The sequence below is a fragment of the Marmota marmota genome, unplaced genomic scaffold, assembly GCF_001458135.2.
Source record: "Marmota marmota marmota unplaced genomic scaffold, marMar, whole genome shotgun sequence".
Lineage (NCBI taxonomy): Eukaryota > Metazoa > Chordata > Mammalia > Rodentia > Sciuridae > Marmota > Marmota marmota.
In genome coordinates this window covers 7,206,521-7,219,568 of record NW_026000102.1, presented here as the reverse complement: position 1 = coordinate 7,219,568, position 13,048 = coordinate 7,206,521, and the positions used below count along the sequence as shown (strand labels likewise).

Genomic DNA, 13,048 nt, shown 5'->3' with positions numbered 1-13,048 from the left:
CAGGGACTTGGGGTTCTGGGCCAGCTCTGTCCCCGGTACGCCTGCAACAAACTGCATCTCCCACTAGGCCTTGGTCTCACCATCATTCCAGTGAACGGGGTGGCATACAAGCACCCCTCCAGCCACCCACCCGTCCATCAACCATCTCTCTGCCCACCCTTCCTTAGTCCTTCCAGCCCCAGTGCATCTACCATCGTCTGTTTTAGTCAGCTCTTTCGCTGCTGTGACCAAGGACCTGATAAGAACAATTTTAAGGAGGAAAAGTCCACTTGGTGCTGCGGTTCCAGGGGTCTCAGTCACAGACGGCCAGCTCTGTGCCTGGGGCTCGAGGTGAGGCAGAGCATCAAGGTGGAAGGGTGTGGCGGAGGAAAGTGGCTCATGACACCCCACGAGGAGGCAGAGACCGACAGCTCCACTCTTCAGAGACAAAACAGCCCCCCAAAGGCTCTCCCCCAGGGACCCTCCATCCTTTGCCACACGCTACCTGCCTGCAGTTATCACCAAGTTAATCCCTATCAGGGGATTAATTCACTGACTGGCTTAGGACTCCCATTATTCAATCATATCACCTCTAAACCTGGCACTGCCTCACACACGAGCTTTTGGGGGACACCCCATATCCAAACCATAGCACCCTCCAAACAGCCACCTATCCACCCACCCGCCCACCACCCATGTAGCAGTGCACCCATCTGACATCCAGCCACTCACCCTCAGGTTCTGGGAATAAACAGAAAGAAAACAAGCAAGAAACCCACCCTCTGGGCGCCACCTGAGGGTGTATGTGGAGGGTCATTCAGTGACCAGCCGCCCTGGGTGGAGACTCACTGCCCTCCTGGTGGGACGGAAGGCCTGCCTGCTAGGATCCCACCAGACACAGCAGGGCAGGAGGGCAGCGCCAGCTCCCCCCAGGTGTGTGGGAGGACGAGGCCCACACCTGCGGAGAACCAGGGTGCTGGGCCTGGGGACTGGAGGGACTGAGAGCCCACAGCCTTGCCCCGCAGGAGAGGAGAGCAGCCTGTGGACGGCAGGAAGGAAAGGGAAAGCCACCCCAGGAGGGTCTGCCTGCAGGGCAGAGAGGCCCAGGGGTCAGGCGGGAGGGAGGAGGCAGCCTGTCAGGCCACCCCGTGCAACCCCACCTCCAGGGAGGCTCCACTTCATGGTGCCCAGAGTGGCCAAGGGCAGCCTGCCTTGGTCTGGACCCTGCTGACCACTTAACTCCACATGGGGGTGCCTGCTGCTGCCCCTTCTCTGTGCCAGGGAGGGGTTATCCGGGCTGAGATCCCCTCCTGGGGCCACAGCCGTGCCAGGTTTGTGACTGCAGTCCACAGGGGTCCTAGGGACACAGAGAAGGGGGATTTCCACTTCCCTGGAGAGGGACGGGGCAGTTCCTGAAGAAGGTCACCTTGCAGCTGTGACAAAGCCCCTCCTCCTGCTCCCGTCTCCAGATGCAGGGTAGGGAGGGCTCCCTGGTGGAGAGGAAGGGGGGGCTTTCCTAGATTCGTAACAGAGCACCCCAAAAGTCAGGAGTGGCCACAAGAACACCCGAGACTAGGGATGGGGTTGCTACCTCAGGAAGACAGACGTGAAGGGGTGCAGAGGTCCATCCCTGGACGCAGGCGGCTGACTGCAGAGCCCTGCCCTCAAGCCCAGCTGGCTCCAGGCCTCCCGACTCTGGCAGATGCTGACGTCCAGAGGTTCAGCATCTCCCGGGCCTCAGGCATCAGGCCCCCCCTCTTCTCAGATCCTCTGGTCATTTCCTGGGCACAGGCAGGAGCCAGTCCAGGGCCAGCAGGTGTCTGAGAGGGAAGGCCAGGATGGCGGGCAGCTTCGCAGCCCACCCAGTTCCAATAGAAAACAGGGCAGGATGTCACCACAGAGTGTCCCCAGGAAACTGCCCAGGGCCGCACAGTGGACATGTCCAGGGCATGTCCTGTGACCCAGAGGAACCCTGGGGACGAAGCGATGATTCTTCTTTTGTGTCAGAAGCAGATCTATTAGTGGTTCTCCCCGGTGCATGGCAGCTGTGCCTAGCGGGGGGCCGTGTTCATACTCACCCAGTGCCCTTCTCCAGGAGTCCCCTTTCCTTCCCACCTCCCTCCCCCTCCTTTCCTCTACTCTCCTGACACCCCTTCAGTTCTCCCCAGACCCCACCATTCTTTTCCACAGAGGAGAGAAAACACATGACCTTTGACCTTCTGAGCTTGGCTTATTTCCCGCAACATAAAGTCCTCAAGCTCCATCCGACATCGTTTCTTTTTTCCTTTGTAGCTGACTAAAACTCTTGGGGACTGGGATTGGGGCTCCGTGGTGCAGCACTTCCCAGCCTGCGTGAGGCCTCTGGGTTCCACCCCCAGTACCACAAAGTACAGCAAGAGCAAAGGCCCCTCCACGTGTGCATACCCAGCGTGGTTAAAAACCACGCGTCTGTTGATGGAGCCGGTTCCATAGTTTGGCGGAGACAAAGAGAAGATTCCAGGGCAGAAGCAGCCACAGAATCTCCGCAGGCTGCAGGCTTCGAGACAGCTGTGCCCTGGAGCAGGAAGGCCGTGAATGAAACAAAGGAGACCATCTCCCCCTGAGAATTCCATACCCAGCCCACCTACCACTCCACAAGGTGGAAGAACGAAGGCACTTCAAAGTCCTCACGATGTACCTGGTGCCTTGTTTACCAGGGCTACGACAGGGCTGGGGCTGGGCTCAGAGGCAGCGCACCTGCCTGGCGTGGAGGCACCGGGTTCAGCACCACATATCAATACAATAAAGGTCCATGGGCAACTGAAAAATATTTAAAAGTCAACCAAGAAAGTGCTCACTGAAGACAGCAGGAGAGCCCAAGGAATCCCCCTTCCAAGCGATCCTGCGGAGGTGACCATAGGGAGGTGCAAGGCAGAGGCAGCCGGTCCCTGTTCAGCAGGTGACTGAGGACGCCAACTTCTCTGCAGTCATCTCTGTCCCTTATTTTCATCTGGGGGAGCCTGCCTGGCTTATCCTGACCCCCTGCAGAGGAAGCTCCTGCTCCCTCTCCAGCTGAGTTTCCTGTGGCTGCTGTGACCAAGGACCACAAATCTGGTGACTTAAAATGGCACAAATGTCTACTGTCTTAGAGAGTCCAAAGGGGTCCCTGAGCTCAAATGTGTCTCTGGGCTCGAGTCAAGGCGTGGGCAAGGCTGCGTTCCTTTCTGGGGGGCTAGAATATATTTTTCTTGCCTTTCCGGTTCCGAGGGACTGCCTGTGATCCATGGCTCATGGCCACGTCCATCTCCAAAGCCTGCAGGCTGGCGTAGACAAAGAGAAGATTCCAGGGAGAAGCAAATGGTTTCATTTCAACATGGACTATTCTTCCTGCCACCACCACATGTAAGGTCCCTTGTGATTATGCTGGGCTCCCCAGAAAATCCAGGTTACTTACCCACTTTGAGGTCAGTTGATGAGGAAACCCTAATTCCTGTTATCTGAATTTTCCCCACTGCCCTTCTGCCCTGAGTCACTTCTCCTCTCCTCTATCCTTTGCTCCAGCTACTTCTACCTCAGGGCCTTTGCACTGCTATTCCCTCTGCCTGAAGGCTGCTCTGTAGATATGCTCTGTCTCTGCACTCCTTCATGCTTCTGCTCCAATGTCACCACCCCAGGGAGGCCTCTCTTGACTACTAGCAGGGAAGCCTGCTGGTAACCATGTCCTCTGGCTGTCCAAGTTCTCACCTCCCTGTGCCTGGGGCGCTTAGATTCTTCTAGAGAGCCTACAATGATCAGTCAGTGCTGCCTCCACCATGAGCGTGGGCTCAAGGGGGTGGAAGAGGCTCTTGTCTTGTTTGCTCACTGCTGCGTGCTTGGGTCACATGGCCATGACTGGCACAGAGTAGGCGTGCCATCAGTCTGCTCTCTTGAGCAAGCAAGGCTTGCACTGTGGGCTGCAGCGCCTGGCCGCGGTCCGCCTGGTTCTGCCTGGCTCCCCTGACTCTGGGGTGGTTGCAGGGGCTGAAACCAGACTCCTGTGCTCTTGGCGCACCCTCCACACCGCCCAGTGGCACCAACCTGCACCTGCCAGGTGGGTCTGCCAGTAGTGGGCAGTAGTTTCATGAACGTGGAGTCACAAGGCCTGTGGCTCTGTGTGTGGCTCCCTCCACGGGAAGGTATTTACAAGCCTGCAGGAGCTTCGATCCCCTTGCGGCTGAGGAATGCCCCCCTGCGTGAGTGGGTGGACCACATTTCCTCTGCAGTGGGAGCTGCAATGGTCCCCCAAACTGCAAGGAGCTCTGCAGCTAGGCTCACACCCCGGGGGTCTGCGTTAAGCAGCTGGACTGCAAAGCAGAGGAAGGGGACAGTTAACGCGCCCCTCCCCCAGGGGTGGTGCGCCTGTGGGGGTGGGGGCGGGTCGCAGAGAGCTTCCCGGACCCAGTGCTCCTGAGCTGCGCGGCGGTGTGGCGCGCACCCTTGATTCAAAGTGAAGACTTTGAAGATGAGCAGAAGACTTTTGAAATGTGAATGCTGAGTAGTTATTTTAAACAGCAGCTCCGAGGGGATCTGGTTCCGTGTCACCACGTCCTGTCCGCCTTTGTTGAGGGTTCGAGGCTGCGGTCTTCAGCAGGCTCCCAAGGAGTGCCACCTCCGCACGGCCCCTTCCAGACATTTCCTCACAAGGAACCCCTGAAGCAGGCGTCCCCTGCCTGCTCCTCAGGAATCTGTCTTCACCGCTCTAGGTTGGCAGGACCTGGGCATTTCATGATGTGAATCCTACAAGATGTGACCTTGGGTGACGGGTATCGTCCCTCAGCTTCATGTTCTCGGTTCCTCGCAGCTGACCGTGAGCCAGGGCTCCGGTCCCATCTATGGCCACATGCCTCTCCTTTGCACCTGCCTATCCCCTCAGGACTGATGCTCCTCCTCTCACCCGGGACTGGGCTCCTGCGGAGGAGCTGGGGCCCGGACTCCTGCCGGGCGCTTCCGGGAACGCTGAGGGTTGGTTTCCCAGTCTGTCAACCTCAGGCCGACCTTCAAAAGCAGGGGCTTGGGAGGCAGGCCGCAGTGAAAGCCATCCTCACCATTGAGACCCGGCTCTGACCCAGGGTGAGACCTTTCTGAGGTCTTGGGATGGAGACAAAAGAGCGGGTTGTTCCTAGTTAGCGAAAAGCACACGCACAAAGGGAGAATCAGGAAATGCTGACCTGATTGGGAAGCAGCCTTCAATGAATGACATCATCCAGAGAACATAAATCTTGGTTTGTACGATTTATTTATGTTAAGAAAGCCGCGTACGATGCCGAGTTTTCAATGGCTTTGTTTAAGTGATAGTTTTGCCTCTTTAGTGAAAGTTGGAGCGATGATAAACAGCTCCAGCTGTAAAAATTAAAGGCGGAGGGGAAGCCAAGGTGATTATTACAGAAAAATGCTGAGTGGGGAGGGGTACTTGGCCCTTCCATCCTCTCAAATGAAAATTACCCTGCGCCACGACGCACCACGAACAATTACCTGCTGTTTATCAATTAACCTCTTTAAAAGTGCCACGTTTCGATGAGGAGCTGTTATTTCTCTGATGTGAAAACTGGCTTAGTCGTATTCATTAGAACAACCTTGTCCCATGTGGTCCACGTTTTGTGTACACTTAATGGACACCTATTTTTTTTTTTAATGACACTTTTTAAGATTGGAAATGTGTTACTAGAAGCTCAGATAATGAGTGTGACCTTCTTCATGTGTAGGAGCACCCAAAATGAGTCCCCCAAAGCCACTGGCCAGGTCAGGGAGCCTCCCTTATCCCCTGGGAGCTCCAGCCCAGTTAACTGGGGAGAAGTGGGGAAAAGGGCCCCTGACTCCCCAGTGAAAGGTGGGCTCAGGAAGCAAGGACCCCCAAATGGCTGAGTCCTCCTGGACCCAGGCGAGTACACTGGTGTCCGAGGTGCCCTGGGGCCAGAGCACTCTCCAGATTCAGGTTCTGGTGGTCAAGGAGCCCAGAGAAAGGTCCCAGGCAGAGCCCCTCTGTGACAGTGGCCCTGCCGCTGTCCAGGAGGGCCTGGTCCTGGCAGGTCCTTGCAGCTAAGCCCGTTAAATGCAGGCTTTGCAGTCAGGGAGCTTTCCGTGGGAATCCTGCTGCTGCCTCGAGGACAGATCCTGATGCAGGTGGCTCAGGCCCTTGAGCATCAGTTTCTCTACCTGTGAGGGGGAATAATTGCACCTTGTCACATGGGATCCTTGTGATGGTCACAAGACACTGTGTGGCAACCGGGAGCGGGAGGCTGCCTGTACCCTTTCTGGAACGGCAGCCTGGCCCAGGAGTCCCAGTTTGGCCCGAGCCCTCCAGGGCCAGGACCTGGTGGCAGGTTTCTCTCTGAAGAGGTTCCCTCTGCCCACCTTCCCACCCCTGCCCTCCTGCGGAGCTCCTGCCCCAGCTAGCTGTGTTCCCTTTCTAGACTGTGCCCTTCCGGCTGGGGACCTGCTGGCTTGCTCACTGCTGGATCCCCAGTCACATGTGCTGGCATTATCATGCTGGATGCTGGGTGACCAAGTGAGGGCCAAGGGAGACACTAGAGAGGACTCGGCCTCAGGCACGCAGCAGAGCCCACGTTCTGCCAGGCCGCCCTCATCTCCTTGTCTGTCCCTGGGTGGATGGACAGACGCCCGCTGGTGGAGGCCCAGAGGCTTACTCTCTCAGGACCCTGCACACAGGACCCTGCACACACTCCTTCACTCACTGAGCACCAAGCACAGCCCTGGCCTGGGGCCAGGTGCCAGGGCTTTGGAGGTGGCAAGACACCCTGGACATTCCAGGTTGGGAGGAGGAGACACCCGCATGTGGGGCAGAAGCCCTCAGACTCTAAGGTGCAGGACCACTCTGCCCTGCAGGGCCTCTCCTAGGTGGATGAGTGAGCCCGGGTCTGAGGCCTGAGCTAGACCTGTGAGAAGTTCCAGGTGCAGCTGTCAGGAGACCAACTGGTCCTACGGCAGCTTAGGGTAGGTCATGGTCAGGAGGGTCCAGACCCTGGGGCCTCAGAGGCAGAGGGAGAGAGGCACCTGAAGAAGGGCCCAGCTGTGGTCCTCAAGCCTGGCCCCAACATCGCCCTCTCTTGTCAGCCAGGCAAGCTTCATAGTGTCCTCTCATGCTTTTCTAGGGACTCTGGATGGGCCAACCCAGGGTCCCAGCAGAAGTGGGGCAAAGGCTGGGTCTGACCAGGGGAAGTGCCCCCCCCCCAAGCCAGTCCCTCTGACTGAGGGACAGGGACAGCCCTGGGCTCTGGGAGGGGAAGAGCCAACCTAACCCTCTTTGGTAGACTTCCTCTGTCCTCCCTGTTGGCCACCACCAGCATGGGTACCCATTATAATTCACTGATGTCACAGGAGGGTGTGTCCCTGTGAGTGACAGCTGCTCAAGGCTGCACCCTGCCATCTCCACCCTGATCTCCAGTCCCCAGCACGGAGCAGGTCTCAGTGAGGTCACCTGTGGGGACTTCAGGGATACCACGCTGAATGCAGCTATGTCCCTTGCCACTGAGCTACTTCCTATCTTGGTGGGAGGGAAGGGGACAACCTCAGGGCTCTGGGACACAGAGCCCCGTGAGCTCAGGTTGTAAAGCCTGGGAGGGGTCAGAGTCCCACTGGATTTTTCCAGTCCTGGGGCATGGGTGCAAGAGCCCTGGTGGGGGCAGGCCCCCCCGCCCCCCCGCGTCATAGAGGACACTCTGCCCGAATCCATCACCTTGGGGTCACTCTGCAGAACTGGTCATTTTTTCCCTGCCTGGGGCAGTCCTGGTCTCTGGCCTTTTCTTGCTGGCTCAGGGAGCCGTGTCTGCGATTATTGGTTTAGTAGAAAGCAGAGGGGGGAGCAGTCCAGTGGGGCGTCCCCCATCCACCGGGGCTCTTCTCCTCCACCTCCCACAATCTGCTCAGAGGGTGGAAGGCTGAGAGCTGCCCACAGGCCCAGCCCTCTTCCCTGGTTCTCCCTACTCCCACCTCCACCTTCACCCCGAAGGGCAGCCCAACTCCCAAGGTCAAGCCTCAGGACCCAGCCCAGACATTCTGGGATATGCCAGAAACCTGCACCTAGAAGGGAAAGGTCCCCAACACCTCGAGCAGGATGGGTAGTGCATGGGTGTTCTTCCCTATGAGTTTAGCGGGCACCAGCCCTATTGCCAGTTCTTCCTCCTCCCAGCTCGGGAGCCTATTGTGTGACATTTCCGGGGCCCCCCCAGCCCCCAAGGGAACCTGGGAAAACAGTCCTTGCCGGGCAAAACCTGCCCAAGGGTGGAGGGGACACCCCGCTCCACCCAGCTGAGGAAGACTGCAGGGGAGTGGGAAGGATCAGGGAGGAGGGAGCAGGCGACGGGACCGGGGTGGGCAGAGAGTGCCCCAGAGCAACCCGGGACCCTCAGGGCAGGGCACTTCCTCTGATCTGCACCCAAAATCATGGACCCAAGTGTGGAGCTGCGCTGGGTCTCCTGCTCCGCCGAGCTAGCATTTCCCATCGTTCATTCTTTGCTGCCAACCCCACAATAATCCCTGATAGGAGAACAGGTGCGGCTGGCCCTGTGTCACACGTAGAAGGGGAAACCGAGGTGGCGCGGAAAAAATCCACCGCGGTTCCTCCTCCTCCATTTGGGTACGCAGCCCACAAAGACAAAATCGGGTTTCCAAACCCAGAGGGTGGGCCGCGTGGGACCGGGTCCTCGGCTGAGAGTCTCGGCGACTTCGGACAACGAGATGTGAATCCCGGCGTGGGTTGATTCGGAGTTAGCTCATTCACCCGCTGCTCCGCCACGGCGCTCAGCTAGGGGCTTCTGGGGACGCCGAGGGCGAGCTCCGGGCTCCCTCTCAGCGGCTCCGAGGCCTCGGCCGGCGGCCCGGGCCCCGGGAGCCAGGCGGCTTGCCATTTTCGTTGCTGTCAGGGCTCTGCCCGCTCGCGGCTGGAACCGGGAGCACCGGAGGCGGCCGCGTCTACGTGGTCAGCGATCCTGAGCTGCGCCTGGACCGCTCTGTGGCGCGCAGCTTGGCGAGCGCTGCAGGCCAGGGCGCCGTGGGAACGAAGCTGTCCCGGCAAGCGCGGGCTGGAGGCCCGGGGGTGAGGGCGGCAGGAGGGGACCCTCTACACTATGGCTGCGCGGCTCAAGTGCACACGCAGCTCAAACTTGACTGGAGGATTCGTTGACGCATTTTTAACGTTTCTGGGATCGAAAGAAAAATCTTGGGAAACAAATTCCGTTTATTGCTCCCCGCAGCGGTTGCGGAGCCCCAGTGCTTCTGGGCCCTTCGGCCAGTTCTACTGAGCTCAGTCTATGAGAAGGAGGTGTGGGGGACTTCCAGTACCTTCTGGAGGGTCGCTTTGGGAGGGGTGTAGGAGCCAAACCCCTCCTGGGCTCCAACCGGGAGAGGACCTGGACTTCCCACCCAGTTTCGATCTTACCCTTAAAACAAAAGCACTCCCTGTCGGGCCCTAGAAGTGCACGGTGGCAAGGGCCAACATAGGTGGCACACCCCTACGTCTACATTCTGGAAAGCCAATCACCTGCAAGGACTAGAGGACACAAGAATGCCAAGCCACCAGGCAGCTGTGGGCGCAGGAGCCTGGAGCCTGCGGATGGCCCAGCAAGGTCCTCCCTGGTGGCTGCCCATTGCGGGGACAACCATTCTTCTGTGCTCCGAGGAGCACGGCTGTGTGTTCAAAATCAGCTATTCTCACATTCCTGGGAAATCTTGGGGAGCAGTGGATTCTCCTGGCAACCCACTCTGGGACAGGGCATGGGTGCCGGGACCCTTGACTCTGCGGAGCAGAGGGGAAAGCCTGGGTCAGAAATTGGGAATTGTGTCTGTCAGTCCTCAGAATCATTCATGTCACAGCAAAGTCCCGTGGTGAGGGAAGAGGAGTAAAGGGGCCTGAGATACGAGACTCGGTGTCAGGAGCTCCTGTGACCCCAGTGTAGAGCTGAGGAATGGCTGGGTGGGGGAAAGAGCCCTTCAGATCCCCTCTTCACCTCAGTTGTGTTAACTGAACTCCCAGGCGGGCCAGCCTCCTGCCCCAGGTCCCCTGAGTCCCCTGCTGGGGCTGGTCCCAGCAGACCACCTTCATTTCCCTTTCTGTGTCGTGGGAAGTGAGTTGGATCATCCCCAAGGGCCCCTCGTGGCCTCCATACTGCTGTTGATTAAATCTGAGACACATTTCCACCAAGGGTGGAGCAGACGACCTACCTAGAGAGACCTAACCTCACCTACTCAGTGGTCCACATGTTGGGTGGGGTCAGGTCTGTGAGTCTCAGTCCAGTGGAGAGCGCTCCTGAGCAGTTCCACGGTTCCAGACTTCCGGGGAAAGCCCATGTGTATTTTCTTTTCTACCCAGACAGGAACCTGAGGGTGAGCAAAACTTGGAATTCCACAGAGCCCAGAGGCTGAGTGCCCAAAGGCACTGGCCGAATTTGGCAAGCACAAAGGAACAGGGAGGGACGGGGGGCAAGAACCTGGCAAGGTCAACACATCTGGCCAGGCAGCCCTTTCCATCTCAAGCACACGGGATACAATAAGGCTCCCTGGGGCCCTGGCAGGGGCAACTGGGCCAGGTTGGACCCCCCCACCTCCATGCACTGCAACAACTAGCCTCCTCCCCAGAGACCTGGCTTCTCCTGGAGGCAGGGGGCACAAGCCCAGAAAGTGTGTGTGGGACCACCAGGAGTGCAGAGCTTCCTGGGGAACCCATGGGGCTGGGGCTCCTCCTCGCCAGTTGTCTTTTCTGATGCTCACTCCAGCACTACAGAATCAGCTTTTCTTACTCCCCCCAATCCACACCACTTCCCAGAGGAGATGATCTGATGTCTCCAGCTGTATCTCTCAGCTTGCTGAAAGGCTGGGAGTCCATGAACTCCTTCCCTGCCCCAAGCGAGCGCAGTAGAAGTTGCTGCCCTCCTCCCCTCTCTAGTCCCCCCAGACCCAGCAATAACATTGGTTCCAGAGCTTGATAGCAGCCTGAGGTTCTCTAGGGTGGGGAGCTGCCATTCAGACAGCCACACCTTGCTGCTCCCCAATGTGAGGACCTTGAGGTCAGGATTCAGCTCCCAAGCTCCCTAGAGCTTGGCTCAGATTGAAAATTGCTTTTAAACCTTTCAATAGCAACCTTTCCTCCACAAGTAGGGCCCCCACTTGCCCATAAAGCCTGGTAAGTCCCCCAAAAGTCTTTGCCAGGCTGGGATACCGAAGGCCTTGGGGCCTCCCGGCCTGGGGTGGAGCTACATCTGACTTTCCCTGCTTCACCCTTTCTCAATGCCTGCCCTACCCTGCCTTCAGCTTCTAAGTCTGGCCACGCGGGGGCAGGGCCTGGCCAGGCCAGGACCCAACCCCAGCCAGGGCCCTGGCCTTGGGGATAGCCTGCCTGGGCCCCTCCAGCATACTGGGGAGACACTACTCCTCAGCACCTGGAGAGACCCAGCAGCTCAGCCATCTCACTGTTCAGCCTTGGTCCACAGATCCCCAGGCAAGCCCATGGTGTCCCTCTCCTCCCCAGAACCAAGAACCCTGAAAGAGGACAGAGAAAAGAAACAACCTTGCCTACTCCCCACACCTCCTGCCAGCAAGGGTTAGCCCAAGAGATGGCTGTCCTAGTCAGCCTCGCTAGAGTTCAGACAGACCCTTCCTGAGCTGAAGAAGGAGGAAGGAAGAGGGCTCTGGTGAGCTGCTGCACCCCAGAAAAAGGCTGGGCCTTCCTAACCTTGGGGCCTGCTGGCTGCCTCCAGGGCAGGGAGGAGGCAGCCCTTGGTGGGGATGGGGGAAGGGCAGGTACCCTCTCCAGGTAAGAGTACTTCACAGGTTCCCTTGTAGGTCCCCAGGCTGCACGTCAAACATCCCGGGCAGCTACAGGCAGGAGCAAGGGACACCTGGGTTGCTGCAGTAAAGGGGTGACCTTGAGTTGTCTGGCTAGCAGCCCCAGCCAGGTTAGGTTCTGAGTCTGGAGCCTGCCCTTGGGCCAAGGTTAGGCAGCACAGTACCCCCATTCCCATGGGAGTGAGCAGGTTCACAGGCTGCCAGGACCGGTCAGGCCTAAAACAGTGCCCTAGCCTGCCATGGGAACTCCCCACCAAGACCTACAGAGCATGTCCCTGGAAGCCGGATACTCCTGTGTCCCACCTCAGGGGACAGGTAGTCAGTGTGGGGAGGGTGAGTAATGGTCTGATAGACCCTCTGCAGAACCTCACTGAAGGGCTTCCTGGACACACTCACCTAGGGCCAGAAAGAGCCTGGGGGCAGTGGCCAGTGAGCACTTCCCCATGCGGGGCAGCGAGTAGGGTGCAGGACTGGGCAACCGCCTGGAAATCTCACAGGGGCAGGAAGCCCAGCAGGAAAGAGGCTGTCGACTTCTGAGACTAGAAGGCGGAAGGCCCAGCACACCATCTAGTCTGGGTCTGCAGGGGCTTTTCCTCTGGGGTGGCATGGGCCCTGCGTCCCTAGGCCCCACATCTCTGGTCTCTGCTGGGGCCGAGCCCTCGGCGTAGCTCTGCAGCCGTGGCCAATTTAAGGCAAAGGGCAAAGACGCAGGTTTCCGTGTGTAGGTCTCAGTGCAACGGATACTGGTTTCATTGCACAACAAAGAGTGGGTGGGCATGGACAGGAGCCCCACCTTGGGTAGCAGAGAGACCTGGACCCGTGGGCACGACCCCTGCCCCGGGCTCGGGTGACGCAGTGACAGCTCCAAGTCTTCCTGCCTGGCGGAACCTTGATACTCTGGAAGGACGAAAGGGGCAGCGAACCAGTCCGGGTAGCGCCTCTGTCGGCGTTCCATCGTTTCTCGAATCCAAGCCATACTTGAATGAGGAATCCGCATTCACTTCATCAGGCCCCTGGGCTGGGTTCACCCTGCGGGTGCCCAGGCAGACCTCTCTGCTGCCGCGCCTCAATTTGAGGGTTGCTGGGGCAGAAGAAGCGCCTGGTCGGCTCCCGCCCGCGCTCCTCCACCTGCACCGCTGGCCCTCCAGCCTGGACGCATCTGGGTCCCCGAGAGGCCAGCGGGGTCCGCAGAGGCCCCCAGGCTCCCGAAAGTGTCCCAGCCCTGGCGCTCGCGCACCCGGGTACTCACCTGGGG

General features: G+C 58.8%; 1 protein-coding gene across 1 annotated transcript; it reads right to left on the bottom strand.

Moving 5' to 3' along the window:
- Positions 1-9,170: 9,170 nt before the first annotated feature.
- Positions 9,171-13,042, bottom strand: LOC125610796. Its single transcript, XM_048783772.1, has 2 exons — positions 12,190-13,042; positions 9,171-10,329 (listed from the first exon to the last, which is right to left on the bottom strand). The coding sequence occupies exons 1-2, from the start codon at positions 12,788-12,790 to the stop codon at positions 10,238-10,240; spliced, it is 693 nt and encodes a 230-aa protein (XP_048639729.1). The 5' UTR covers positions 12,791-13,042; the 3' UTR covers positions 9,171-10,237.
- Positions 13,043-13,048: the final 6 nt, after the last annotated feature.

What these genes read in the sequence shown, in the direction of transcription:
- LOC125610796 (XM_048783772.1), bottom strand. Translation starts at nt 12,790, where the DNA reads ATGCGGATTCCTCATTCAAGTATGGCTTGGATTCGAGAAACGATGGAA. An exon ending in CAGGCTCTTTCTGGCCCTAG is followed by an intron (nt 10,330 to 12,189) that starts GTGAGTGTGTCC and finishes GCTCACCCTCAG; the next exon opens with GTTCCTGTCTGGGTAGAAAA.